This window comes from Sarcophilus harrisii, chromosome 1, assembly GCF_902635505.1.
Source record: "Sarcophilus harrisii chromosome 1, mSarHar1.11, whole genome shotgun sequence".
Lineage (NCBI taxonomy): Eukaryota > Metazoa > Chordata > Mammalia > Dasyuromorphia > Dasyuridae > Sarcophilus > Sarcophilus harrisii.
In genome coordinates, this window is record NC_045426.1 from 71,501,420 (window position 1) to 71,526,728 (window position 25,309).

Genomic DNA, 25,309 nt, shown 5'->3' on the forward strand with positions numbered 1-25,309 from the left:
TAGTTTGTGTTTTATGTTTTTTTTCTAAAGTTAACTGGTTGAAAGGGAGCAGTGTACTTTGTCTGTAACATGGATTTTACATGTAAAATGTATCTTAAGTCTAATGGGGGCAGCTAGGTGCTCAGCAGTGCATGGAGTGCCAGACTCATCTTCCTGCATGCAGATCCGGCCTCAGGCACTTACTTAGTAGCTGGGTGCCCTGGCTGCAGCTATGTGGGCAAGTCACTTAACCCCCTTTTCCCTCAGTTTTCTCATCTCTAAAATGAGCTACAGGAAGAAGTCGCAAACTGTTCTGGTGTCTTTTCCAAGAAAACCTCAAATAAGGTCCCAGAGTCATTCAACAGCAACGGAGCTAATAAGGAAATAGGGGTGCTAAACTCTGGGTCCGGGAACTCCTCGCAGTTAAATGTGTGTGTCCGGGTAGTCTCATCCCAAGTAGAATTCTTGTTGCAAAGATGGTTCCCTGCAGTGCACAGGAAGCCAGCATGTCATCCTTCCATGAGCAGGGGGTTCATACATTTTCATTATATTAGCTGAGTTTGAGATTCCTCCTATTCCATTTTGTCTTGCTTTGTTTCTGCTGCCTGATCACACACAAGGCTTTTCCAAATCTCCCTCCCTCCCTCCTTCTCTCTCTCTCTCTCTCTTTCTCTCTCTCTCTCTCTCTCTCTCTCTCTCTTCTCTTTCTCTCTCAGTCCCTGTCTCTTTATTTCTATCTCTATCTCTCTGCTGTCTGTCTCTTTTTCTTTGTTTCTGTCTGTCTTGTCTCTCTCTCTCTCTCCTCTTTCTGTCTGTCTGTCTCTCTCTTTCTCCTCTCTCTCTCTCTCTCTCTCTTTCTCTCTCCCTCTTTCTTCTGTCTCTCTCAGTTTCTGCCTCTATCTCTCTGCTGTCTCTTTTTCTTTGTTTCTGTCTGTCTGTCTTCTCTCCTCTCTCTGTCTCTGTCTCTCTCTCTCTCCCCTCTTTCCTCTCCTCTTCCCTCTCTGTCTCTCTCACACACACACACACACACACACACACACACACACACACACATCCATTTTCCTTGTTGTTCAGGTAAACTCTTGGTTGTTTGACCACACTTTATTTTTCCAGGGAATAGATTTGAGGCCTTGGAAGAGGGGCCTGTTAAACCTTAAATAGCCTTATGGAGATTCCCTGAGTGGCAGCTCTCCTGGGCACAAAGTTGTTCTTGGCACAATCCAGGGGCAAGTAGCCCTATGGGAGGTATTGTCCTCTTAAGCTTGAGCCTCAGTGATGTGCCATGGAAGAATCACTTGTAGAAGTTGGGAATGTTTCCCTTCTAACAGAGAAGATTCTCTTCAGATGCTTGATGGGCTTTTCTGTGGAAGAAGCATTTAAGAGCACAAGTAGAAGCAAAGACAAATTTAAGCTTAATTTTAGGAAGTGATTCCAAACAATGACAGCTCTACCAGAGTGGAATGGAGTGCCCCAGGAGGTAACGGGATCCCCTTATGAAGGTCTTCAAGCAAAGCATCATTGGAAACAGAAATATTTTCAGGGATGGGTTGGACTAGGTGATGGCTGAGGTCCCTTGTTCTGTGAATTGGGTCCAACAGAGAGAAGACCCTACTCCTGTGGAGTAATTTACTTTGATCATTATTCACTGTGAAATGTAAGAACTTGACCTCATGTGGCTTTTTCTGGTTTAGGAGCCATCTTCAAATAATTATATTTGTGTATGTCTAGTCTACTGGTAGGAAGTCATAGTTTGTCTACTTGAATGTAGAATTAGCAGGGACAGTATCCTATGCTATATCTTGGCTCTCACTCCTGTGCCGCCTCTATTATTTCTACCATTTGCCATGAAATTCAGAAAACCAAGCATGACGTTGGAATATTTCCTAACATTTAAAGCTGTTTGAATTGAATGAGCTATATTAGGGACGTAATAGATTTCTCACTATTTGAGGAATTCAAGGAAAGGCTGAATGACATCTTGTTCACATATTGCAGAAGGGATTTTCTTTTACTTGTGGGTTGAACTAAATGGCTCTGAAGACTCTTCCAACACTTCTGTGATCTCATTATTTTGGATCTTCATTAATAGGTTATTAGTGAATTAATACCTACACAGTACTCACTGCAGCAATCATCATTCATCATTATAAAAAATCATTCTTCTTAAACATCAAGTGCCTACCATAGCAAACTCTCCTTGGTAGCAAAGACCATTCTGATATATTGTAGTTACACACTTAAATTCCCCCTCCTAAAACTGCTAGAAAGACTTTGGCCAGTGGTACCTGGACAGGTCATTATTTCCTACCCATGCTTTCCACAGTTCACCTAGGACATTCTCCCACACCTGATATACCTTTGGCATCAAATCCTTTCATCTAGTTTTTTCCTGACCGTATTCTAGAGCATATAATCCCACTTGTAAGATATATTTTTCCATTTTGACCCTTCTTACCAAGAGTGATAATTTGCCAAATCCCTTACAGAGAATATATAGGTATCAATTTAAATATGCTGGTGCTATTTTTTCATTTTTCCTACATTTGTTGTCCTACAATTTCCTACAATTTTCCTAATTTGTCATTTTTAATTTCTTTAATTGTTGTTTTTATTTTTTATAATATCTTCTACTACTCATTTTCATAGTTATACTAACTGTTGATCATTTATCCTCTTGTAGCCAAACAAAGTAAGGAATGAGACAAAAGACCTGAGGTTATTGTGTGCTGAAGATGAACAGAGCAGAACGTGTTGGATGACGGCATTTAGGCTCCTCAAGGTATTTTATTTCTCATTTAATAGCCAGACACTATACAATGCTTAACATAGGCCTGGAACATAATAGGCACTTAATAAATGTTTATTGATTGATAGAAGATAGGATTTATTGTACCTTCACACTGTTGGTGAGAGAGAGAGAGAAATTTATTATTAGTAAATGTTTTATTTGAATACTTTTATATTTATATACCCAGGGGCCACATAAAAAATTCTCAGATGAAAAGGGGTCATGAGTAGGAAAAGTTTAAGAACCCCTGGTTTGCACTTCTCTTTGGAGACCATCAAGAATATATCACCTAAAGCTCAGACATGTATGAGTTCATTTTGGTAGCTTAAAGGTGGATTAAAGTGGACTTGAAGGAATCACTTAGGTACTGTATTGCAGGCCAGAGATGATGAGGACCTGAGCTACTAAGATGGTAATTGTGAAAGGAGAGGAAAGGGGACCATAAGCAAGAGAGGTATAGAGTTAGAAATGACAATGTTTGACAACTGATGGGAGAATGAAGACTCAAAGATGACACTCAAGGTTGATGGGAATCCAAGTGTCGATTGAAAATATGGTGGTGGTCTTAACAGCAACTGGGAAATGGCAAAGAAGGGAATGGGCTTTAGAGGAAGATATTGAGCTTTATTGTCAACGTTTTGAATTTGAGATAGTTACAAGACAACAAGATAAAAATTTCTAATAGACAATTGGTGATTAGATAAAGAAAAACATAATGGGAAACTATTAAGACAGAATTGGCAAAAAATATGACAATTGATTTGGGATTAAATAGGCATCCTGTATTATTGGATATCTTGTATTTAGGAAAGAGTTAGAACTAGAAAAAGTCCTATATCCTTTAGAAATACAGTCTTAGCAGATTTCCTCAGAACTAAGAGGGCTCTTTAATTATGATAATAGTTGGTTGTTATTATAGAGGATTTTAGTGTTCCTAAAACACTTTACATGTGTTATTTTATTTGAGCCTCATGAAAATGATGTTAAACAAGTACTATAAAATATTCTCTCAAAGATGTTAGATGGCTGGTCCTTGGGCACATAGCTAATAAATGTTTTCAAACTCGGGTCTCTTGAAGCCAGGTCCAATACTCTAACTACTGTCCTAGTCTGTCTTTCTGTAAATAAATCATTAAAATGTTCAAATTTAAAAGAGGCTTTTCTCTTTGCAAGGTTCTTTATACTTTTATCTCCTTTGATTTTGACTTAAGTAGTACCTCAAGTAGATACTCATTGATGTCACACAAGTAGTAAATGGCAGAACTGGGATCTTGACTTGCGTCTTTTCACTCCAGATGGGGTCTATATATCACAGTGCAGCTAATAGGAAAATTGTAGAAGTCATAATATTAAGTAATAGAATTTAAAACCGTATTAAACCAAGGTAAAATTAAAAATTTGCCAAGGAAAATACATCAGAAAGAAGTTTGCTACTTAGGGAAGTTTTATATTTCTCTTTCCACATTAACAGTTCTATTTTATTCTAAGAAAAAAAAATCTTTATTTAAAAAAATCTAAAATTATTTTTATATGTGGTTCAATGGAAAGAACTCAACTACTAAGTTGAAGATCTCTGAGCAATTCGAGCTCAAAATCGTTGATCCTGTGAATTGTGACACTTAACAAATCTCTTCCTCTTTCAAAAACTTGTTTCCCCATATTGCAGGACGCATGTTAGACTTGATTGTGGCTTGCATCCCTTTTAGCTTATTTTAGCCTTTACTCCTTAATATTTTTTTCATTCTAAATCAGAAAAGAATTTATAGTAGAATCTGGGTCCTCCTAATAGGCATCAAAAATATTTATTAATCTTTAAAGTATTTATTCCAGTTAATAAAGAACAGCAGCAAATAGTATATCCTAGTGGGTCTTCCTATAACTCCCTGATTCTATTTTTCTGAAAGAAACAAATAGAAAGAGAGAGAAATTTGATTGGCAAGTGAATGACATTTAGAAATGCCTTCCCTTTCAGAATTCAGGTTTGGACTTTGACAACCTTGGGACCAGGGCAGGACTTTGGTACAAAATCAGTCATTCACTAACATTTCCCTTCAGGGTTGGAGGTGCATCAAGGAACTGACAGCCCCATACCTCCAGCCTCGGGCAGCCAGAAGACATGAGAGGAAAAGGCAGATGAACCTGCTATGGGAGGGGAGGAGAAATAAATGCTAACTGGCTCTCTTCTTACCCCTGTCCTGAGCAGTGTTGATGAGATTACAGCCTTTTCAAATTTTTAACCCAGTGGAAAAACATGCTTTTTAAATTTAACTCATTGTTAAGCTAAGCAAGGATAATAGAAATTTAGTTTAGAGGACTCTGTGCTATTTTAACCAGGTTAAAAACAAGGAGTAGGATGTAGTGGTGCAAAAGAGAGACTTTATATAGAGAAAATATTTCTTCTCTTAATGAGATATAGTGAGACATAGACAGATTAGAAAATCTTAGAATAAAATTATATTTTTATTTTTAAATTATTTGTGTTAAATGTTTACTTTCTACCTCCCTGCTAAAAACATAGAAAATAAAAATATAACCCTTGTTACAAATATACATTGTCAAGCAAAAGAAATTCCCACATTACCTATCCCAAAATGTCTCATTTTGCACCTTTCAACCACTGCTTTCTATTAGAAGGTGAGTAACCTTCATTGGTTCTCAAGTATTGTGGTTGGCTATTATGTTGATCAGAGTTCTCAAGTCAAAAGTTCATTTTAAATCCCTTTCTCCATATGACTCTAATCTTCCTTTTTCTTTTCCTCGAAAGACTATCATAGAAAGAAATATGAATTTTAATGTTGTTTCTGTGTTACTCTCTTAGTTTCACAGCAATACCCTATTTTAAAAGTGCTTCCAAGTCATTCAATTTCTACAACTTTAGAGCAGTTACTACTAACTAGTAGGACACATATATCAAATGGACTTAAATCAGGTGATTTATTTAACATCTTCAGGCAATGGGTATTTATTAAGCATTTATTATGTGTCATGATCTGGGCTAAACACTGGAGGTGAGAAAGCACAGAAAGTCATTGGTCATCTTACACTGTGTATCTGATGAAAAAATTCCATTTAATTCAATATATAATTATCCTTCAGTATCTATTGTGTGCCATGCATTTTGCTCTATGATCTTTATTTTAAATTTGTTCATTTGCTTCCAGACTTTGTCTTCCTATTTTGCCAAAGCTAGAAGTGCAGTGACCACTCGTGAGCTGTCTCACTGCTGAGCCACATGGAAGTTTTCATTTGCTCCATTTGGCAGCCTGATGATTCCTCTCCCCCCCCCCCGCCAAATTCTTGGAGGTTCACTGTATTTGGCATGATACTTACATGGACCTGAATCATCTTTAGCTTTACTGTTACTCAGAATTTCCAAGCTCAAGTGATCCATCAGCCCTATTCTTCCAATATCAGAAATTATAGACCTATACTGCCATGCTCAGTGAGGTTCAACATTTAAATAAGGTTTAGTTCTGGCCTTCTAGCAGCTTATAGTCTAATGAGGATGTATATAAAAATATTTTTAGTGCTTCAGAAGATTTATTTAGTTATTGTAGGTATCCTTGCAAACCCACTCTCCTTGCCAAATGAGATAAAATCTCTGACCACAGTATCTTGTATATTAGTAGGCATTATTATATAAATGCTTTTTCTACTCTATTTTATTCTCTAATAGATCTTTTTTTAATATTTTTGTTGACTTTTATTTTTGTTTAATTTCTGAATGGCCTTTTCTTTTTCCAAATACATGCAAAGATAGTTTTCAACTATAGATAATCTTTAACCCATCCATTAGCATGGCAAAAAAAATAAAAGAATAAAATTTTCAAAAGTTTAAATCAAGTTTATGCAGAATTAACTTTTATCTGGCCTTACGGCAATAAACACATCATCCATTGGGATGCCTATTCAAAGCCTTTTTAACTTGAGCATACCTGCCACTACAACCAAAAACTTAGGGTTATTGCCCTGTTATGAAGAGGCTTTAGGAAAGAACTCTGGACTAGGTCAGTCACAAATAACCAGAACCATTTGTAATAAAAGTTACATGAGAAAGGTGAAAGTATATTTGTCATCTGTCAATTATGAAGTTCTGACTACATTTTAACTTATCAAAGTTTATGGGTACAAAAGTTAAATTCATATTTAAAGTTCACTAATAATGTGGAAAAAATTTAGCCTTCCATTAGTAAAGTTTTTACATCTTCTACTGATAATAAATGATGAAACCTGACTATCATACTAATGGGCAACAAGGCCTGTATTAATTATGTGGTAAAGTTAGAATGTGTATGTGAAGGGGAATAAAAATAAAGCAACCTGATAAATGAATGTAAAGGAATATTATTGTTCTATAAGAAATGATGAACAGGTTGATTTCAGAAACTATCATGAACTGATGCTGAATGAAGTAAGCAGAACCAGAACATTGTACACAGAAACAGCAAAATTATGTAATGATTGACCATGATAAACTTAGCTCTTAGCAATGATCCAAGAAAATTCAAACAGACTTGGGTTAGAAAATGTTAGCCACATCCAGGGAGAAAAATATGGAGACTGAATGTGGATTGCAGTATATATCATTTTCACTTCTTTTGTTGGTGGTGGCTTTTGTTATTGTTTTCTTGTGGTTTTTCTCTTTGTTATAGTTTTCTTTCCCATTATGACTCATGCGGGAATATAGTAAAAATTGATTGTGCATGTGTAATCTATTTTAGCTTGCAAGGTGGTCTTGGAAAAGGGGGAAATAAAGGAGGGAGGGGGAAAATACAACTAAAAATCTTACAGTGTTGAAATGAAATGTTGAAAACCATCTTTACTTGTCATTGGAAAGTAAGATACCATGAAAATAAAAATAAATTTAAACAAATTAAAAAGGAGATGAGAAATTAGGCAACCTATGGTACTATCTCCCTGCTCTAGTGTTTTCTGTAGCTTTGCCCAGATCTTTTCTTCCTTGATCTGATCCTTTCCCCCTTTATCCAGTTACCCTGAAGCTCCAGGCTTTCACTCTTGAGTGAATAGTCACAATTATATACCCACCACAGGTAGCTCAGAGCCCTGCCCCTCTTGTAACCACTACCCCTTTCCAAGCAATCATTGATTATAGACATGGCCATGACCTTGCTGCTCTACTCTAAAGACTAGCAAATCTTTCTATCAAGACTTCATTAGAATTTGACCTCCTTAGAAACAGGGGCTCTCTTATTTCTCTGTATTCACAATATTTGGCCCATAACAAACACTTAGCAAATGCTCTTTCATTCCATCAAAAAATAGGTTGCAGTCAGATATCGAGAGAAGCAATAGTGGGAGACATGAGGGCATCATGTTCTGATCTTATGTATCTTGGTAGATTTTTAATATGAATAATTTTATTACATGATTTGGCTTAGATAAGGAGGCTATAGATAACTGCTTATTATCTCAGCATTTTAATAGAGAAACTTAAAGAAACATGTTTCATTTTAATGGCATTAGCTGTTAATTTGTTAATCTAAAAGAAGAGGGTCTCTGAAGCTTCAGAAAGGTAGGAATCAAGTAAAGTATCAATTAGCCTAATGTAGTCTTTGTAGATAAGAAAGTGATTTTCATTTCTTGGCCTTTATAAAAGTGAAAAGGAAATTTTCCTACCCCAGGAATTTAATGAATTTTTATTTAGGATATTATTTTTTTTCATCTGGTTTTAAGACTGAGCCTGTATTTAATGAAATGAAATATTCATCTTTTAATCCAATTTAATTATGATGACTGCAAACCTAGGGACCCTGGTGTCTAAAAGTAGGAATCACAATTAATCTAATTTATCAAAGCTCTACTTGACATTTCCTAACTCAGTTTTTAAATTTCTAAACCTGAACAACTCTTATATCTTCTAGACCTATTAACAGTAAATCATGGCTATTTTGGGACTTAATTATCTGCTATATATTTAAACTATATCAAATTGCTTGCTGTCTTGGAGAGAGGCGAGGTAAGAGAAAAAGGGAAAAAAGTTTAGAGCACAAACAAAACAGAACAAAAACAAGTGATGAAAACTATCTTTACATATTTTTGGAAAAATAAAATACTATTGAAGGAAAAAAAAGTTATTTGCTAGTTGTATGTTAATTTTGAAAGCATGAGGAAATTAGGAATTTTTTAAAAATGAATTTATCCCTAATGAATGCTTTGTATTGGCAAAGAATATTTAATAGTTCACTTTTTGGTCAAGTACTAAATCAAGTTATTATAATATTCTTGAACCCCAGCACAGTGGTTTTAGCCCCAAGCCATGTAAGGCACCTACAGTTAAAAGAAGTGATTTGGGACTCTGGCTTCTTCATTTTCTACTTGTGGAGCTTTGGCAAAGTAGCCACAGGTCCTCATTTTATGCAGCTGTTTTCCATATTCTTCTAAAACTCCTCTTAGGACAGTTTACCCAGTACATTGGATGCTCTTTAGGTTTTTTAATATTTCATGGGTACCATTATAGCCCTTATACTGCCCATCTGATAACACTCCATCTAACACTATCATGAGTCAGTATCCTGGACAGAACTAATTGGGGTAATTGTTGTTAAAGTAACATGAAATGGTCTTCTATCATTTCAAAACATCAATTTCATAAGTACAGAATGATGGAAGCATAGCTAAATCATTCTGAAAAAAGAATTAATCATATAAGGTAATCACCAAAGTTAATGCAATCTGAAATGAAAATGAGAAGTATTATTGTGTTTAGAATTACAGAGATATATATGGTCTGATTATATCCAGAATATTGTAGTAAATTTTAGGGGCCACTTTTAAATAAAGATCTTAATAATCTTATGAACTTCTAGAAAGAAAGACAATTGAGATAGTGAAGAAACTCATTTCATTTGAGTTTCAGCTGAAGGAGCTGAGTATAATCTGGAGAATATTCAGATGCCATGATGGCTGAATTTAAAGGGACATCTTGTGAAAGATAAACTAGGTTTTTTCTCTGTTTTGCTCAACAGGACAGAATGAGGAACAATGGGGAAAGGCTTCAAGGAAACAGATTTAGATTTAATATTGGCGGGGAGGGGAGGGAGGGAACTTCCTAACAATTAGAACTATCCTAAAGTAGAATAAGTTTCCCCTCTTCAAACATCTTTGACCAGAGTTGGAAGACCACTTGTGGATTCCATTGTTGAGGATATATGCAGGTTTTGTTCCAAGACCTCTGACTTTATCAATACTGAGATTCACAGACTTCAAAATCAAAAGAGATGTTCATGGACATCTTGTGTTGAATTGTACCTTCAAAAATTGTATATTCTACAACAGAATATCAAACAATTGATCCCAATGAGGGAGAAATTCTTACTACCTCCAAGACAGCTCAGCCCCCACTTCGGATAGTTGTAATTTTTAGGAGGTTTTTTTTTTTTTTTTTTTTAAACATCCAGCCTTTTGTCAACAACTCAGTAATATTGAAAGAAACTGAGATAGAGATTAAGTGACTTGCCCTTGGTTCTACAAGTAGTAAGTGTAAGAAGTTAAATTGGAATTTATACCCTCTGACAGAACCATCCTTTGAAACTAGGAAACTTTTTAACTACTATTTAGAGCTGTTCTCTCGTACTGCTTATTGTTTATTACAATGAAATTTGACAGTATGATGACTTTTGGTTTGAAAAAATACATCACTGACCTTGTTCTGTTCTTTCTAGTATGGCATGCTTCTTTATCAGAATTACAGAATTCCACAGCAGAGGAAAGCCTGGCTTTCCCACTTTTCAACTCCAGTGGTAAGTGTTGGTATAAGCTTGGGGCTGGGGGGCAGCTGGGATTCTGGTTAAATCAGATCATACATAACAGAAAAGTCTAGCTGTGGTATTTCCATTTCATCAAAATATATTTTCTTTTTCAATATTCCCTTTCCATCTTAATTTTTATACTTTGATTATTTCATATTGTTAAGACTTCTTCCCTAGGCTCCACTCCTCCACTTATAATTTATAAAATATGAAAATGAATGATCACTCTTCTAAATAGTTTTAGTGATAATGATAATTGCTGATCTTTAGGTTCCCAGAGTGCTTGAGGTACTTTATAGCACATCAAAACAACGTGAGTTCAGCATCCTCATTTACTGATGAGAAAATTGACACTGACAAGGGTGATTTAACAGCAGGAACAGAGACCCCTGATCTTAAGTCCAATGATTTTCTTTTCTGCTATATAGCATACATGCTTTTCACTTATTGAGCCCTGTTTATTCTTTTAAAGATCTCACTCTAGCGGACGATGATATCTTTTTTGTTATTGTTTGCTTTTTTTTCCCTCATCTTTTCCCTTTTTTATTTGACTTTTGTTGTGTAGCATTAAAAAATGTGAAAATATGTATAGAATTGCACGTGTATAATATATATTGGATTGCTTAATGTTTAGGGGAAAGAGAGTGAGAAAAAGTTGGAACACAGGGTTTTGCAAGGGTGAATATTGAAAACTATCTTGGCATGTATTTTGAAAATTAAAAGCTATTATAAGAAATAAACCAAAAACAAAAAAAGTCATATTCTTAGTCATCATCTCTGTAAAGAGAGACAGAGAGACAGAGACAGAGAGAGAGAGAGACAGACAGACAGACAGACAGACGGACTGGATGGATGGAAGGATTAGATAGACAGAGAGACAGAAAGATAGCTAGCTCTTATTCCATAGACTGTGTACTTTAGCATACTCTGTTTGTTCCCTAGTGCTAAGTGAGGCACAGGAGAGATTACAGTAATTCTCCATATTGTTATAATACAGTATTCTATATTCATTTATTTTTACTGCTGTCATGAATTCCTGCTGAGGGATTCTCCCTCTACCATTGCAGATTGCTACCTTTTTGCAATTTATAGTCTTAGCTATTGTTTTAGATGAGGAATATTAAAACTTTTGTCTAGGGCAAGCTCAGTGGCAAAATGGATAGAATGCTGGATCTGGAAATAATTAGACCTGAATTCAGATACTGCTTCTAACACTTACTAGCTGTGTGATCTTTGTCTAACTGAGTTCCCTCAACTGTAAAATGGGCTAATAGCACCTACCTTTGTAAGGTCATTGTCAGCATCAATTGAAATAATATTAATAAAGCACTTAGCACATGGTAACCACTTAATAAATGCTCCTTCCCATTCACATGTCTAACTTGACCATGATGCCTTTCCCTCAAATTGTAAAATCCCAGGAAGGTAGGATGACAGACCTGGGGGCTTTTATTTTATGCATGAGGTCATTAAAGCTTCAATGACCTAAGGTGGTAAATTGACCTGTTCCAGTATCAGAGTGTAAGATAACAACAGACAGGAAATTTCCTGAAGCAAAGATGGAAAACTTTTTCCCTTAAGGAAATAAGAGACTTGTCAACCAATTGATTGGAGGGAGGGGGTGAAAGTGGGATTTTTTTTCTATTTTTAAGATATTTGCTTAGTACCCTCTGTATGTTACTACAAGTTTTAAAAGAAAATTCTCTTTTATTTTAGCGCAGTGTGTCTGAGAACTCCCTCGTAGCCATGGACTTTTCCGGCCAAACAGGAAGAGTGATTGAGAATCCTGCGGAAGCCCAGAGCGCAGCCTTGGAAGAGGGCCATGCTTGGAGGGTAACAAGCTCCTTTTTAGGAAGCCCCCTTTGGGACCTTGACCCTAACACACCACCAGGTGGCCATTCTGATGGCCAACAAAGATTAGGTCTCATGAGGATCATTCGTCCCTATGAGTCAGAGTTCAGGTCTGCAAGAAGAAAATTTCCACATTGGAGTATTTCTCTCATGCACAACAACTCATCTATCTCTGCCCTGAGGTGTCTAGAAGAAGGTTAAAAGGGTAAACAGACACAACAGATTCTTTTTGATTATTTGCAAACCAGTTTTTGCAGACAAATATGTCCAGTTAATAAGGGAAAAATGCTTTCACTCGCAGACCCTCTTTATCCACATTGACAGAGTTGGAAATACTTTTTAAAAACCAAAACACAAAAGTATCACTACAGGTGTTATGTGAAATAAAGATTTGTCTAACTCAGTCCAGACAGGATCCTTGTTTCCTTTTAATTACAGAAGGTGTAAAGGCCATTGGTAAGAGTTGTATACTCATCTAATATATAGAATCTTTATATTCTGAATTACCTTATTTCCAGATTTTCTAGCATTTCTTGTTGGGTTGTGTCAGAATTGAATTTATTCTTAATTATTAATTGAGGGAATTTGGTTTCTTTTGCAGAAACGAAGCACAAGGATGAATGTCTTAGGTAGCCAAAGTCCCCTCCACCCTTCTACGCTAAGCACAGGTAAATTTGTGGTGTCCAGTAGATGTATAACTTCATTTTAATTGTTTATTTGGAAATGTGCTCATAAAAGCTATTTTTGATGGAAGAACTCTAGATTTAGAATCATAGGAATCTTGGGCTATTCATTACCTTGGGTGACTATAAGCAGGTCAGTTGTGATACTTCTTGGGGACTCAATTTTCCTTATCTCTAATATGAGGATCACCTCTAAGGTTTCTTTTAGGATTAAAATCCTTTGATCATCCCTTGCTAGCCCATCTTACATTGCAGAAGATGGACTATAGGAATTAATTGCACCCAATTCAAGTAATTTATCTAGTTCTGCTAAGTTCTTCCTCTACCTTCTTGGATCATAAGTTCTGTGATGGAATGATTACTCCAAGAATGATTACTTTCCTCTAGCTATTTCCAAGTCACCTTCTTATACCAAAAAAAGGGAAGGGAATAGATGTGGAAAATGGGAAAGTAGAATCCACAAGACTTAGCACATGATTTAGCTATGGATCGTGAGAGAGAGGTGTGGGAAAATAGAGTGTGATTCCCAAGATTGAAAACCAACGTGACTAAAAGGATGGCAGTACACTCAATTAAAGTTTTTATTTTTATTTTGTAGGGTTTTTAAAGCAAATTAGGAAGGGGAGAGTGTTTGGGGGAGAAGGGTAATGAGGTATAGTTTATACATGTCAGGTAGTTCTTACTTGCCTTTCCTGTGTTCAGTCTCTTTCCTCACCAATTCATGTTTCATGCAGCCTCTAAAATAATATTCCTAAAGCACAGGTTTCCTAAAGCACAGGAGTGGCATATGTCACTCCTTGTACTGAAAAACTTTCCATGGTTCACTGTTGTCACAAAATCACATAACAACTTTTTATCCTGATTCTTAAGGACCTCAACAATCTGGTTAAAACCATTATTTCCAGTCTTATTTCTCATTATCCTTATTCCATACACTACATTTTTATGTAGCAACCACAAGCTGTTTCCAAATGCTTACTGTCATCATTGGATCTCTTCATCCTTGAAGTACCCATACCTTCTGGATTAATACAAACAATTAATCCCACATAATTGAATTTGTACCATTTGAAATTTGTAATTATGTAAAACATAGTCATTGGTTCCAGTCCAAAAAATTATGAAGTACCAATTCTAATAATACATGCAATTTGTTATTCACAGTATTTGGTAACTAGCTGTAATTGTAACTTCTCATTTCTCTTCATTAGGTGTAAATTTCTCATGATCTCTCTAGCGATTGAATATTAGAAGTTTCACTTAGCCATCTTCATTTCTAAAATTAGAAATTGGTCAAAATTAGTGGTGTCAACTGAACTAGAAATAGATCCCTACCCTAACTTAGAAAACCACAAATTAGCATTATTTGTGTTGTGTTGTATTTTTATATTGTTAAGCCTTTTCTACTTATGTTTTAATCTCGTCTAGTTGTATTCCATATGTGATCTAAATATCTTTTAAGATTTCTTCCAGCTCTGTGATCATTTAAAGTTAGGAAGTGGGGTGGTTTAAGGGTATAGTGGTAAAATGACAAATGCCATTTCAAACATATTAAGAGATCCTCTTGTTTCATCAAGTATGTTAATAGTTTATATGATAAAAAACAAAACCAGTAACTCACACTTTCTCCTTCTCTCAAATAGTGATCCATAGGACACAAAACTGGTTTCATGGAAGGATCTCTCGGGAAGAATCCCATAGGATTATTAAACAGCAGGGACTTGTGGATGGGTAAGAAAACAATTCAATTGAATGTTGATAGAAAATCTTAAACAAATGATTTTGATTCATAGCAAATGAAATGATAATAATAATAATAATAGCTACTATTTATATAGCCCCCTACTTTATGTTGGGCACTGTGCTAAATAGTTTACAGTTAATTATTTCATTTGATCTTCAAAATAATCTTGGGAGATAGGTTCTATTCTCATACTCTATTTTACAGATAAGAAATCTGAGGCAAACAGGGATTATTGATTTATCCAAGATTACCCAGTATAAGTAAGTATCTGAGGACACATTTGAACTTAATTCTTCCTGCCTCCAGACCCAGTGCTTTATCTACTGGGCCACCTAGCTCCTAGGCAGAGAAAGATCAAATCATTGGCCTGAAAGTTTGGTTTAGACACAATGCTTTCTGTTTATCTTCAGTTACTCTCTGGTATCTAGTCTTTTTTTTTTTTTTTTTTTTTAATTTAATAGCCTTTTATTTACAGGTTATATGTATGGGTAACTTTACAGCATTAACAATTGCCAAACCTCTTGTTCCAATTGTTCACCTCTTACCCCTCACCCCCTCCCCCAGATGCCAGGATGACCAGTAGATGTTAAATATATTAAAATATAAATTAGATATACAATAAGTATACATGACCAAACTGTTATTTTGCTGTACAAAAAAGAATCAGACTCTGAAATATTGTACAATTAGCTTGTGAAGGAAATCAAAAATGCAGGTGTGCATAAATATAGGGATTGGGAATTCAATGTAATGGTTTTTAGTCATCTCCCAGAGTTCTTTTTCTGGGTATAGCTAGTTCAGTTCATTACTGCTCCATTAGAAATGATTTGGTTGATCTCGTTGCTGAGGATGGCCTGGTCCATCAGAACTGGTCATCATATAGTATTGTTGTTGAAGTATATAATGATCTCCTGGTCCTGCTCATTTCACTCAGCATCAGTTCGTGTAAGTCTCTCCAGGCCTTTCTGAAATCATCCTGTTGGTCATTTCTTACAGAACAGTAATATTCCATAATTTTCATATACCACAATTTATTCAGCCATTCTCCAACTGATGGACATCCATTCAGTTTCCAGTTTCTAGCCACTACAAAAAGGGCTGCCACAAACATTCGTGCACATACAGGTCCCTTTCCCTTCTTTATAATCTCTTTGGGATATAAGCCCAGTAGTAACACTGCTGGATCAAAGGGTATGCACAGTTTGATAACTTTTTGAGCATAGTTCCAAACTACTCTCCAGAATGGTTGGGTTCATTCACAGCTCCACCAACAATGCATCAATGTTCCAGTTTTCCCGCATCCCCTCCAACAATCATCATTATTTTTTCCTGTCATCTTAGCCAATCTGACAGGTGTGTAGTGGTATCTTAGAGTTGTCTTAATTTGCATTTCTCTGATTAATAATGACTTGGAGCATCTTTTCATATGACTAGAAATAGTTTCAATTTCTTCATCTGAGAATTGTCTGTTCATATCCTTTGACCATTTTTCAATTGGAGAATGGCTTGATTTTTTATAAATTAGAGTTAATTCTCTATATATTTTGGAAATGAGGCCTTTATCAGAACCTTTGACTGTAAAAATATTTTCCCAGTTTATTGCTTCCCTTCTAATCTTGTCTGCATTAGTTTTGTTTGTACAAAAACTTTTCAGTTTGGTATAGTCGAAATTTTCTATTTTGTGATCAGTAATGGGTATCTAGTCTTTAGAAAAGGAATTCCCTCTCATTCTGATTTTATTTCATTGTCATGGATTATTCTGTACCATCCATCCACCCCAATGATTTGGCTACATCTACTCTGCTAGAGTCAATTATGTGGTAGAAAGCTGAATTTAAACATAAGCAAATATTCATCAAGACTTGAGTTCTCATATGACCTCTATTGTTTTCTAGCTCTGTGTTGCCTCAGCAAGCTACTTCAACTGTGCCTCAGTTTTCTTTCCTGTAAAATAGGGATAATAATGATATCAATCTCCCAGGGTTCTTATAAAGGTGTATATATATATACCTTATAAATGGGATCATATTTGCATAAAGTTCTTTGTAAATCTTAAAATCACTTTGTAAATGATAGCTATTAGTACTATTATTACTCAAGAGTCACATAGCTAATTAGGGACAGAGACAGAATTCAAACCTAAGGTTTTCTGACCCCCAAATCCAGAATTTCATCATAATTTAGAACTGATGATTTTCACTGCTTTTATTTTAGCAGTAAACTCAGTCTTGTTCTTTCCTCAGGCTCTTCCTCCTCCGTGACAGCCAGAGTAATCCAAAGGCATTTGTACTCACACTGTGCCATCACCAGAAAATCAAAAATTTCCAGATCTTACCTGTAAGTATTTTTGCCTGATGATTTTTATAATCTTTTGCTTTCTGTGACTTATTGTGACCAGGTTTTTTTATCTTTAATCTTCAATATAATTATAAAATCGAAAGCTAGAAATATTAAGTACCATGGCATGTATTAATGTTTTACCTCTACCATCTTACTCAGCAGATGACCTTTACTGAGAGAGGGAGGCTGTCTAATGGAACTCCCTCAATCCCTTCCTCACCTACCCCTTCCTCTTACTCATCAGTCATAAAGGTTATCATCTATCCAGGCAGATGATACACAAGCACAATATTAGTGTTAGAGCTGGAATCGGGGTTCTGAATTTGGGGGATAGAATGGTAGCCTCTCTGCTGGGGAAGGTTGAGGAATGATTCAGGCAGTGAAGGGTGCAGCTTGTGATAGAAGGGATTGGGTAGAGACAGGAGTTTGTCAGTGAGGAATATAGTGTTTGTCATTAGCAGTGGTCCAGTTACCATTAGTAGTAGCCCTTTTGCAGATACCAAATACATTTGTTACAACTAAAATTTTCTGTAGTACCAGTATGTGTCACTAAGACAGTGCCTAAGGGACTGTCATGATGTAAAACTGAACCACAATGGGTGACTTTTGCAATAAGATTAAATCTCAAATTAATTACTTGACAAAAATAATATAAATATAGTTCTACAGTTGGTACATAGGGCTCTATTATATCAAAAGGCACTTGCTGAAATCTGGAAAGGCTATCTTAGTTTCAGCACAAGCTTCTTAAAAAGGAAAGGCTAGTTGGTCAGGCCAGGTCCTTCCCCTTTGATCAAGTTTTATTGAATAACTTCTATCCTTCAACCTGAAAATCAAGCTGTTTTCAGAGTTAAGTACATAGCACAGTAAATAGAGCCTCTTTTTGGCGTGTGCTCATAGTACTATTTTTAGGAAAATCTGGAAGACATCAACAAAATGGAAAGCAAAAAAAAATGAATCAAAGAAAAATAAGCTGTTTTTTTTTTTTAAAAAAAAAAAACAAATAAAATAATGGATTTGGTTTTTAAAATGAAAGAAAAAAAACAAACTATAGGCAACAAAAATGAAAAAAGGAAAATTCACCACAAATGAAGAAGAAATAAAGAAAATTATTAGACTTATTTTACCCAAATATATACCAGTTTCTGAAATCTTGACTTAAACAGGACTTAACTTCCCTACATTTGTTTCCACATTGAGTCAGAAGACAAAAAAAGCAATTCTTATACCACATAATAAAAAATTTTCCATTCTGCAGACCCAGATGATTATATTTGATATGATGTTGCCAGATCCAGAAAGAGTGATCAGCAAACTAATGAATCACTCCCTTGACTTACTAGTATGTGGTCTTGGCAAAAGTCACTTCCTATCAATTTTCTCCTATGTATAATAATATTAGTACTACCTATTCCACCTAGAAAAGCTCTTAGTTAACCTTAAAGCCACTGTAGAATTGTGACTTATTGTATAGTATTATTAGATTGGCAAAAACTCAAAAGTAGCATAACTAAGTTGTGCTTCCTTGAATAAAGGGGAGATGAGAAGTAAATCACCCTGTACAAAGAACCAATAACACACTCTCAGAAAATAAGAAAAGGCAAGCTGAAACCAAGAGTTTTAAGTTAAGGGGGAAATTGCACTATTGAGAAGAGGAAGCTTTTGTGGGCACTTGGCCACATAATCAAAAGTAGTATTATTTTAGCCTTATAAGCGGCACATTCTCCCAAGACTCAAGTTCGTATTCCACCCCTGGGTCAATGTATGATCTTAAAGAAGGGATAGAATTTGTTTCTTTGTGCTTCCTTGGTTCCTTGAAATCCTAAATATGACTTGTTTGCTTTACAGAAAGGAGAGGGAGGACTTTTAAATCCTATAAAACTCCATCATCATGTTAATAGCAAGAGCCAGGCTAAGAAGCTAAGACTGATTGAGCTTTAGTTTAATTTCCTACCTTACTGCATTATCCCCTAGTATTTTACCATACAGTTAATTTTGTACTATTTTCTTAAGTAAAGACTAATTAACCTATTATGTAATTCTGGCCTTTATAAAAAAAAATTACAGTAGACTAACATTGAAAATATTTCTGTTCCCATAGTGTGAGGACGAGGGACAGATGTTCTTCAGCCTTGATGACGGAAATACCAAATTCACCGATCTGATCCAACTTGTTGAGTTCTACCAGCTAAACAAAGGAGTTTTGCCTTGCAAACTCAAACATCACTGTATCAGAGTGGCCTTATGACCTTGAATTTGGCTCTTGGTTGAAGACTGGATTTGCTAGAAGAATAACTAAAAGAAAGTTAACACTGGAATGAGTAAGCAGGTCTGTAAATTGGTTTAAAAATTCTGTTCTGCACCTCGAGACACTCAAAGGGATGGATTCAGTGGGTGCCAACAGACCAAGATCTTCCTGGTTTGTCCAACACCTAAGAATGATCTGCTGCTGAGTATCCCAGCACACCTTCCTCCCCTTGCCAAATAAAGGAAGGAATGTAGAATTGTGTGCAAATTTGAGACTAAACTGGAATGATCATCTTGACTGGGCCACTTAACAGGAACAGGTTCTGAAGAGAAATCATTGGAAAAAGGACTCTTGCCCTGGAATAATCTTGACAATTAAAACTGGTGTGTTTACTTTTTTTGTATTGATCACACTTTTTTTTTTTTTTTTTTTGCACTCCTACTTTGTTTTGGATATTGTATACAGCCTATATTAGGACATGATGTGGCTTTTCAATTCATGCAGGAGCTAAAAAGTCTCCGTCTGTCAGAATTAGAAGACCTAAAGTTTTGGGTCTCAGCATTTCTCCAAGGGCAGTTTCTGCCTGCAGCTGATTAAAGCAGTGTGAATTCACTTCTAAAACTATAACTCCACCACCCAGTGAACTTCAAAAATCATTTGTGAGGTTTTTATCTTTAGGGAAATGACTGGTGTACGTGTAGCATAATTAATGGATCCAGTCATGAGACTCTCCAGTCTAGTCGTCCAATTTCTATGCACAAATAATTGAACGTTTTGTTATTAACAACTGTGTTATATTTTTCTCCCAAATAGTTTTTATTTAGGAAATTCACTATTACACAGTCACAACAGAATGACCATACTCGTGGTTCAAAAAAGGCTGGTTTCTATGAAAAATCACCAGTGCTTTTCATCTGCTCCTTAGAACAAATGATTGGCTTTTTTTCCCTTTAGTTCTGTGTCCTCCATGGTCTTCAGTTTCTTTCAGAAACACCATCATCAGCCCGTTGAGAGGCTAAGTAATGCTACCGAATGCAGCCCCAGCCCCTACCACGGGTATAGTTCCAGGAGTTTAAAAGAAAAAAAATGGCTCCTATTTTGTTTACTGCAGTGAGTGTCCCGAGTGTCTCCATGGTGAGAAACATTCACAAACAACCAAATGGACACAGACTCAACCTGATATTTAAGAGGTTTTGATTTTGTGACCTCCATCCTGCTGAAAGGAACACACACACACCACACCACACACACACACACACACACACACACACACACGTAAGCCAGCTGACTGCAAGCCGATTCAGCATCTACTTTACTACTGGCTTATGATCAGAATTGCTTTGTTGTAAATGTTTAAATTGAATATTTAGTCATAACACAATATGGGTTTTCCTTTTTTTCTGATGAGCTGGAAAGACCATAGCCACAGTCTTTGCTGTGATCGTCCATCCCACATCTCTCAGTCCTTGCCTCTTATTCTGAACATAGAAACCAGACATGAAAATAGCCATTTTCCCTTTTTTTCTGCAGATTGGAAAGTGCTTACTTGAAAGGGTGTTCAGACTACTGTGGTGAACAAAATAGTTTTCTTTTAAAATAGCAGTGAGAATGCGGACCGGCTCCCTGATTGATGTTAGCCACTGGATTGCTTTAAAAATCCTCTCTGCTGAAGGAAAAAAAAAACCATTTCATACTGCTCTTTGGTCATCATATATAGCTTTGACGGTAGTTTAAGACAAAAATGTAACAAGCTTAAGTAATACATATCAGCTATAACTATGTCGATGGTATAGAAACACTGTATTTTAGTTTACAGATCACATTTTAGTATTTTCCATGAAATGTCTACTTAGAAGATGGAGATTTTTTTTTTTTTTTTAGCAAAATGTGTTTTTCAACTGCAATATTGAACTGCATTTTCCTGACTTTTTTTTTTCTTTTTTAGCCACTCTTTTCAAACAATCAGAAATTTGGCTAATAACTGTTCATATTTCCAACTTCACTTTGCATGCCTGATTCAGCCTCACTTCGGGGGGAAGACACAGCTATTATAAACTTTTCTATTTGGTGGATTGAAATAAATCTTTTTTCAGTTTTTTTGGCTATAAGATTTCTTTTCTGTTTACATAGATTAGTTCCAATAATGCATTTCCCCCCTTCCACCCCACCCACCACTGGTAGACAGCTAGTATTTGCAGTGTTTTGTATTTATAAACTTGCAATTTATTTAAATGGAGAAAAATAAAAGTTTGACTATGAATCACAATTTTGTACGTATGTAGATGGTTGACTTAGTCTTTTGTACTTTTCCAGCCTAAGTGAACTATTTGAGAAAGTAACCAGTCTCAGAGTAGCCACAAGCTTACTCTACCAACTCACAGCTCACTTTCCACTTTCCTTTGTGCTGGGTCTCTGAGAGAGTACCACCCTATAACTAACCAACCAACCAACCAACCAATAAATCCAGTAGAATCAGTAGAATCAGCTGGGTTCCAGCTTAGCAAACCAAGGACTGAAGGACATTTGACTTTTATTTTTGTATTTAAATGACATGAATGTAAAGGGGACGCTCAGGGTTGTTTTGGAGCCTGTTGAATTTTTTTTTGTCTTTGCCTGTGATTTTTATTTTCTAAATGAATACTTCATGTAGCAATCTTGAATATGTCGAGAAGGAAAATGCCAAATGGTTTTGGTAATAAAGTTAGTAGTTAAGTTATGTTACACTAGGTGTTAAAGTACAGAAAGCTTTTATTTGTTAAACCTTGAAGAAACACGTGCCTCAGTTTAGATGTTTTGTCTGGTCTTTTCTGCACTAAATAAATATCTGACAGTTTGACCAATCAATGCACCTTTCCAGTGGCAAGACTTGCTTATCGTAAATTATATTTGTCACAATGCAAGATCTGTAGTAACTGTAAAACGGAATAAAGTTGAAAAGTTTTCAGGGAATGCAAAAGGTATTAACTTAAAAGACAAAACCTTTATTCAGTATGCTTTGCTTCATACTGTAAATAGCTTTTGGGCTTGTGAACCTAATTGTAATCTTTCAGGTATTTTTGTACAAATAAGGGACTGATATTCTGTTTCTTGTAATTAGAAATAAACATTAATACAATGCTATTCATTTTATACTGCTGTTAATATCTGGTTTCTATGTTTAAAACTTTTTTGGGGGGCTGATTAATCAGGCATAATAATGAAAGGTTCTTAAGATATTAAACTTTAGTACAATAATGGACCCGTGATCTCATTGCTTCTAATGACAGAGAGTGCACATCTACCCATTCTGTGTGAATCTGGTGGATGACCTCCCATAAATTTGCCACAGGATCCATCCAGTATGCCAAGGCCTTTCCTATTCTTGTATGGGTACCAAAGGGGCCCCCAAGGCTAATCATCTTCCCTATCTCTTTGAGACCAGCTTTTCTATTTTCCTGGTTATACATTTATTTGATAACATAATTTTTACTACTTCAGGTTCTGGGTAATTTCTTCTTTGTAATGTGGTACAACCTAATTCACTTGAAATATTTCTAAAAGATACTTATAATTTTCAGCTTCTAAAATGGGATATTTAGTATCAAAAGTAGATTTAATTAAAAATTTTCTAGAGTTATTAGCTATAAACTCTATAGGTTAATGGAGCTAATTTGTAATTTCTTGTTAAAGGAAACTGATAATACCTTCTCCTTTCAGCATCCTGTCCCCCTATTCAACACTGCCACTTCAAATCTAAAACTTAGTGGAAATATCAGTAAGAAATTTGGGATAAAAAGAAATAGTTAAGGATCGTGTGTTGTTGCTTGTTTGTTCTTTAGCTTGTTTTTAAAGTTCTATTCCGTCAATCTCACCATTAAGGATACAGTTTGCTACTGCGAAAATGCCAAATTTTAGCTCAGGTTCTGGTGTTTTTAATCAATTCTTCAGACTCATTTCCTACTGTCTGCAAACGTGCCCACATTTCCTCCATCTTCATCACTGCATTGCTCCTTATCATCCGTTTTCCTAAATCTCTTCTCTCCTTGTTCAGTCTATAATGGAGCTTCCATTTTTTCTTCTCTCACTTCGTAACCCTTTACAAGTTGGCTTCCAACCTTATTTCACCAAAGCTGCTCTTTCCAAAGTTACTGGTGATCTCTTAGTTGCCAGATCCAATGAACTTTCTCATGGCCAAAGCCACTGCCCATCACTCTATTTTCTCCAGATTTTCCTTTGTCCTGGATCTGTTACCTCTCTGATTGCTTTTTCTCAGTCTCCTCTGAGTCTCATCCTGATCATGCTCTCTAACTGTAGATGTCTCATTAACCATAGAGAATTTTGTCCAGAGCCCACTTTTCTCCTCCTGTGTTATTCACTTGGTGATCTCATCATTCCCAGCTCTATTTACTCTCTCTGTGCTGATAAAACTCCAATCCACCTGAACTGCTTCCAAACTCTTCTGAGTTCCAATCTTTCCATGTCCAGCTGCCTTTCAGACCTCTGAATCTGAATGTTCAATAGTCATTTTAAACTAAACATGTCCCAAACAAGGCTCATTCATTGTCTTTCTCCCTAAATTCTGCCCTTCACCTACTTTCCCAGCCCCTCAGGCTCACCACCTAGGAATCATTCCAGATTCCTCCCTCTCCCTCTCACCTCTCCCATATCCAAACTGTTCCCAAGGTCTTTCGTCATCACCTTTTCAACATCTCTCCAATATGGCCCTTTTGTGTTTCTGATACTATTACCCCAAAGTTCATATCTTGATTATTGCAATAGCCTGTCAGTGGGTCTGTCTGCCTCAATACTTCAGTCCATCTGTCATTCAACCACCAAAGTGATTTTCGTAAAATCCAGATCCAGTTGTGACTTTTTTCCTACTCAAATTACTGTGGATCTTTTATCTACCACCTCCAGGATCAAGTAGAAAATTCTCTTCATGGCATTCAAAGTCTGTCATAATCTAGCCCCCTTCAGCCTTCCAGTCTTACACCTTACTTCCCCACCATGTACTTTTTGAACTAGTAACTGGCTCTTCAGCTATTCCATGAACAAGATACCTCTTACTACTCTGGGCATTTTTGGTGACTGTGCCCCATGCCAGAAATGTTCTCCCTTCTTTTCTTTGATTCCTGTTCTTCCTGGCTTCTTTTAACTCCTAATCAAGAAGCCTTTCCCAAGCCCTCTTAATTCCTAATGCCTTCTCTGTTAATTAAATTATTTCTTAATGTATCTGGTAATATAGCTTATTTTATAAATATGAGTTAATTCCTAATACCTTCTTTCTGTTAATTATATCTTATTTATCATATAATATAGCTTATTTTAAAAATATGTTTACTTATTGTTTTCCTTGTTAGATTGTTGCGTTTCTTGTGGATAGGGACAGCCTTTTTCCTCTTTTTTGTATACCTGTTGCTTAGTGCAGTGTCTGGCACATAGTAGGTACTTAATAAATGTTAAAAGATTACTTCATATTTAATAAAACTTATTAAGATGCTGTAAAAGTTGACAACTACTCAACCACAGAATCCTAATTCTAGAGCATAATGGGATTTGAGGTCATTGAGTCCAATTCCATTTTATAGAGGAGGATGTTGAGATACAAAGATGTTAAATGACCACAACTAAACAGATAGAAAAGGTTTCTTGATTTATGACAGTTCCATCTGACAATGTCTATTTGTTTTCTTCTTTGACGAGCATAGATAATGGACAGAAGGGGGACTTGGAAAGATGAAGATGGGACATTGAACAGAAAAGAAAGCAAAACTTAGTTGAATGCATGAATCACAAGCCAAAAGAAAGTAAATGGTAATTGAATGCAAAAATCACCAGCCTTCTTTTATCTTTGCAGGTTCCATTTAGGTCAAAGCCAAAGAGCCTACTAGTACATTTTTACTTATAGGACTGAATTCACTACCTTAA

At 35.8% G+C, this 25,309-nt stretch overlaps 1 protein-coding gene across 9 annotated transcripts in view; it reads left to right on the forward strand.

The window, feature by feature from the left end:
- The window catches only part of GRB10 (growth factor receptor bound protein 10), a 263,879-nt gene extending 241,348 nt beyond the window's left edge, over positions 1-22,531 (forward strand). For all 9 annotated transcript variants that reach the window (XM_031957203.1, XM_031957205.1, XM_031957204.1 and 6 more), the window contains 7 exons: positions 2,660-2,758; positions 10,450-10,527; positions 12,253-12,369; positions 12,989-13,055; positions 14,714-14,801; positions 17,058-17,151; positions 19,256-22,531. In XM_031957203.1, coding sequence (XP_031813063.1) covers positions 2,660-2,758; positions 10,450-10,527; positions 12,253-12,369; positions 12,989-13,055; positions 14,714-14,801; positions 17,058-17,151; positions 19,256-19,402 — 690 coding nt within the window. In that variant the 3' untranslated portion in view covers positions 19,403-22,531. The remainder of the gene's footprint in view (positions 1-2,659; positions 2,759-10,449; positions 10,528-12,252; positions 12,370-12,988; positions 13,056-14,713; positions 14,802-17,057; positions 17,152-19,255) is intronic.
- The last annotated feature ends 2,778 nt before the right edge of the window (positions 22,532-25,309 follow it).